Genomic DNA, 5,001 nt, shown 5'->3' with positions numbered 1-5,001 from the left:
ATGATCTGGTTGAACTGGAAAGTGCCTTGAGATGACATGTGTTGTGAATTTGGCGCCATAGAAATAAACTGAATTGAATTGAAAATTTCCAGATTCATTTCATAATTTTGTAATAAATCATTCCTTTTGCCTAAAACACGTGTGTTAATTACTAAGTAGATGTCTTTTAGATAGATTTCAAACCATTTACATTGAACTTTTATTATAAAATAGGAGTAAGAATTTATTGAACGCACCACTAAAGTATTTTATATTGTTATGATAGCGGCAAAAAAACAGGCCCTATTCCGCTGTAGAGCAACACCCAGGCAGCCTGACTTGTTTAGAAATGTTAAATCAATAAAGTTTTTTTTTATAGTTTTACTCATTAACTGAAAAAACAATCAATGGATTAATCAATTACTAAAACAATCAATAGCTGCACACCTTCTATAGAATATATATATATACATAGGAATGATAATCAGGAGGGAGCGGTGTTTGCTTAAAGTGGAACTGGTGCCGATCGGGTCACTGAGACAGACTGAGCTGCTTGTCTGTCAGCAGGGTGGCGTTTGGAAGCGAAACATGATCCTTTAATTCACTGTTTTTTAAACAGCCTCTTTAGATTTTGTGCATGATAGACGTCTGTGTTGCTTCCGCTCTGCATTGAAGGACAGTTCTGACTCGCTTCTGTTCACAAGTCCAGAGGAACTGAACTTTGGAAAATGAGCTGAAAATATTTCCAGATAACAAAGGATATTTCTGTACTATAAACTGTTTACAGTTTAAATACACTACTTCCTGTTGGTATGACAATACACAAAGGTAACTCAACTACCGTACTTCTCCGTTCATCTATGATTCTTGGTTTACAGATTAAAGATTTTATTATTCTTGATGCAATTCCAACAATTATATCTAAAATATATTTTCTATGCACCGGCTTTCTTTTTGTATGGATCTCTCTGCATAAATTACAAGTTTTAAACATGCGTTGCTTAAGAAAGTAGCAGCTGAACATTTTCCAATTTTGTCAGATATTTTAGTGGGATTTTTTTACATAAAAACTTTGTTTATAACATGAGATTTCTTACAAATCTCTGTCACTAAAATTGCAACCAGAAATTCTTTCCAGCATCCCAGAGAAAATGTTTTGAAGAACCATCTTTTTTTTTTTTTTACAAACTCCTAAAAACGGTAACGCTTTCTGTTACAGTACATCAATAACCATGTAATAACATGGAAATAACACGGCTAGTTAAACTTTATTACTAGGTATACAAAAAAAAACTTAATAGAGAATTTTGGTGAGTGCTTTTAGGCAGACAAGGTGAAGCCAGACTTCTTAGATTTTAAACATTTATTAGCAGGTAACTCAGTTATTTCACCGAAAGCCATAAATTAACGTGTTATTATCTTTTAAATGCAGTTTCTTACTTGTCATATAACACAAAACCAATCCTAGAGGACAGCAAGCCAATCTTCTTAACTAAACTCCTATTTTCAGTTGAGTTCAGTTTTATAATGCTTTATTTACATGATGATAAGTTATAATTTACTGTAGTTTAGTGTACTGTAGGTTGTGGCCAATAATAGAAACTGTTATGTTGTACACTGAAAAAAAAAAGCATTTTTTTTTTTTTTTGCTTAAGCATATTTGGTTACTTTAACACAATTGTTTTACGTCCTATTCTGTTAATATGGAACAATTGTGTTAAAGTAACTAAATATGATTAAGTAAATGCCAAAAACGGTTGCAATCTTTTTTTCAGTGTAACCTATTGGTAATAACCCACCAAATGTGTCCATTGTTACTTAGTAAAATAAAATTGTAATAATTACATGCAGGTAACTTCTTTGCAATTATGCATCTTTATTTTTGGGTAATTTCCAAACAAAGTTTTTCTTGTTACCAAGTGATATAATGTTACTTGCTGTGTTATTACCATATTATTACATGGTTATTGATGTACTGTAAAAGAAAGTGTTACCCTAAAAAATACAGTATGGCCACAAATCTAGAAACTATATACTTCCCTTGCAAAGTAGATCAAACGTAAGCAGACACCGTCTCCAGATGTTTGCAGCTTTTAACACTTGAATCATTTCCCTACATGTAATTCCAACCATCATCTCATCAAATCTGTCTAATTTTTCTTCTCCAGCTGAAAAGAAGCCCTCAGCACAATGCTGCCAACATTGTGCTTCATAGTGGGATTGGTTTGAGCAATGCTGCTCCCACCCCGAAAAGCATTTCACATGTAAAAAAACAGCTATATCTTGCTGTCATTAGATCAGAAAAGCTTTCATGTTTACTGAATCGCCTACATTGGTTGCTAAGCTGCAAGTGTGACTTTCTGTCAACACAGGCTTCCATCTTTTTATAACTAATGAGCAGTCCTGCTTCCACCTGAGTTACCTGGATACCTTCCAGAATTGCTTCAATTAAAATTACGTCTCACCAAAAATTAATTACTTAGTTTCAATGATCCCATTCAAAACATCCCAAACATGATTTAAATCTTTAAATTCTACCATTAATTACTAAATTCTTCTGGATAGGTAAGCCTCCACAAAATGCTGCAGAAGATCAAAGGCAAAGGAGGATTAGATGAGTTTAACTTATATCATTACTGCCTAGCATATAGGCTAAAATACATCCCAAAATAAGTCACAGCTGGATGCAGAACAGACTCTATCAGCTACTATTTAGATTGCAGACCAACTATTAGCTTAAACATAAAACAGCAGGATTGTTTTAAAAGCATAAAGATCAGCTTCTCACTAACAGCTTGGACAGTGTCCCACTATCCCCATGTAATATATATATATATGTATATATATTTTCTGATTATATTAGCAAAGAAAACAGGAGAATAACTTTATCTTATTCAGTATCTTCTTTGCTGATTAATGGGATTTTAGTAAAGAAATTATTTGAAAATCAACTGATTTAATCGATAATAAAAAAAAACGATTCAAACTTAATGAAGCTATTTTGCAAATGCCAGCAAATACACTAATAATTAATTCTAATAATAATAATAATTCAAAACCTAAACCCTTAGGATATAGAGGGTAGATGGTCAAAAATAGATGAGTCATTATCCCTCCCCATTCAAAAAGGAAACTGATCCAACAGTTGATGCTTTGATCAGAACTGCTGACCTCAGATTTTTTACTATAAAGCTCTTAACTCCTTCTCTAATTATTTCCCCCTTTCTGCTCTTTCAGTTTTGTTAGATAGCAGCAATTATGGTACCACAGCGTAAATTGTAATATGTTTAAAGCTGTGGATGCAGCAAAATATTTATAAAAGTTCAAAGTTGTGTGAATAGTTTTGCAACTGTAAAGACGGATGCACACGTCATGGATGGCTGAAGTTTAGCATTAAAGCCGTGACGTGTTTCCCACGGTTTGCTCCATTGTGCAGGGAGGATATCCCAAAGACTTCCTCATGTGTGACCGGAGGTAAAGCAGCGCTGCTCTTCCTCACATGAACCTCATCACTCGCTTTTTTTTTTCTTTTTCCTCTGCCAAACCAATAAAGGACTTTATTACAATCAGCAGAGCCTTTCTCTTTCTTGGCAGCATGGCCGCCGTACCTTGAGTCATGATGGTAGTCCCTGAGAAGTGCTCACTTGTTCCTCCAAGACCGTACGGCGGCTCCCTCCAAAGAGCATCCAGCTCAGCGGGAGAGATGTCTGCAAAACAGAAGAGCATCAGTAGGCGAACACATGGAGAAAATAAAATGGGAGTCCCTCCTATTGTCAATTTATATGACAGATAACCTAAAAATGCATCTTTTGGTAGTTTGAGCTGGGAGGGATTACAGTAGGCGGCTTTTGGCTGCCCCCACTACTACAGCACATGTGTACAGTAAACATGAAGCCAACAGCCAGTAAAGAAAGGAAATAGATTAACTCTTTATAGAGCAAGTTAGTGTTTTTGGTCACCTGCAAAAAATGGAAATCTAAGTAAGTCTTTTGTTTCTTTAAAATAAGTGCATTTTTTCTCCAATTGAAGACAAAAGTGAAACACTTTGCCAATGGAACAAGACAATTTCCATTTAAAATAAGAAAAAACAATTGCATTGTCTTATTTCACGTCCATATTATCTTATTTTAAGTGTAAATATACTAATTTCATTGGCAAATCATTGTATTAACCTACTCAAATTAAGGGTAAATACGCTTGATTTAAGAAATTGTTACTTATTTTTCTAGATCGTTTTTGCAGTGCCCCGTACAAATGGAGTCAGTGAGGTCTAGAAGCACTAGATCTATATCCAGACATTCAGCAAAGATGCTGCTACATGGCTCTACATCTTATTTTTGCATTTGACCAATTAGATGAGCCCTTGAATGAAATATTACCTACTAAAAATTAAGTAAACAAGTCAAGAAAAACAGGTTAAAAGCTTAATGAAAAGTTTAAAATAAAGTAAAAAAGTTAATAAGCCTCGTTAAAAATTATATTTAAGTTTATAAACTAAAAAATATAAGTGCCAGTATCAGCATTAATGCCTCTATGGTTATGTTGTACCAAAAAAAAATGTGTTTCCTTCACTCTCAGAATAAATTTTAATTAATTTCTTATAGAAGCACTTATTATTATTTATTCTTATTTTTCTTAATATATTCTGTCTAGTTGGCGTTTCTTTTTTATTACATTGAAATAAATTTTTGGCATCACAATATCCATATTATTTTAACGTTACAAAGGTAATAAGGTCTTGTCCTGGATTCCAATGACATTATTGGATTGAAATTTTGACCAATAAAGGGTTAAACAGAATTAGCTTCAAAGTTCAATGGCATGTTTAGCTTTTATAGCTGCTGATATAAAGCAGCTAAAATTTCTCATGGTTAGAAACCATTAAAGATTTTATGAATACTTTTTGCTCTTTATAATTAAGTTTTATAATAAAGGTTCATAATGAGACAGACTGGGTCTAAAGCGGGGCGTACGCTGTACAATTTATTCCAACCGTAGCATGCAGCTACGGCTCAGGCTGTA

The 5,001-nt window shown here is 33.6% G+C and overlaps 1 protein-coding gene across 1 annotated transcript in view; it reads right to left on the bottom strand.

The window, feature by feature from the left end:
* The window catches only part of LOC107086323 (SH3 domain and tetratricopeptide repeat-containing protein 2-like), a 39,891-nt gene that overhangs the window by 32,523 nt on the left and 2,367 nt on the right, over positions 1 to 5,001 (bottom strand). Inside the window, exon 2 of the mRNA XM_015377191.1 lies at positions 3,588 to 3,686. Within this exon, the coding sequence (XP_015232677.1) occupies positions 3,588 to 3,686 (99 nt within the window). The remainder of the gene's footprint in view (positions 1 to 3,587; positions 3,687 to 5,001) is intronic.

Source organism: Cyprinodon variegatus, unplaced genomic scaffold (assembly GCF_000732505.1).
Source record: "Cyprinodon variegatus isolate N-32 unplaced genomic scaffold, C_variegatus-1.0 Scaffold148, whole genome shotgun sequence".
NCBI classification, from domain to species: domain Eukaryota; kingdom Metazoa; phylum Chordata; class Actinopteri; order Cyprinodontiformes; family Cyprinodontidae; genus Cyprinodon; species Cyprinodon variegatus.
Note: the sequence above shows the minus strand (reverse complement) of the source record. Positions and strands in the feature narration are given on the sequence as shown.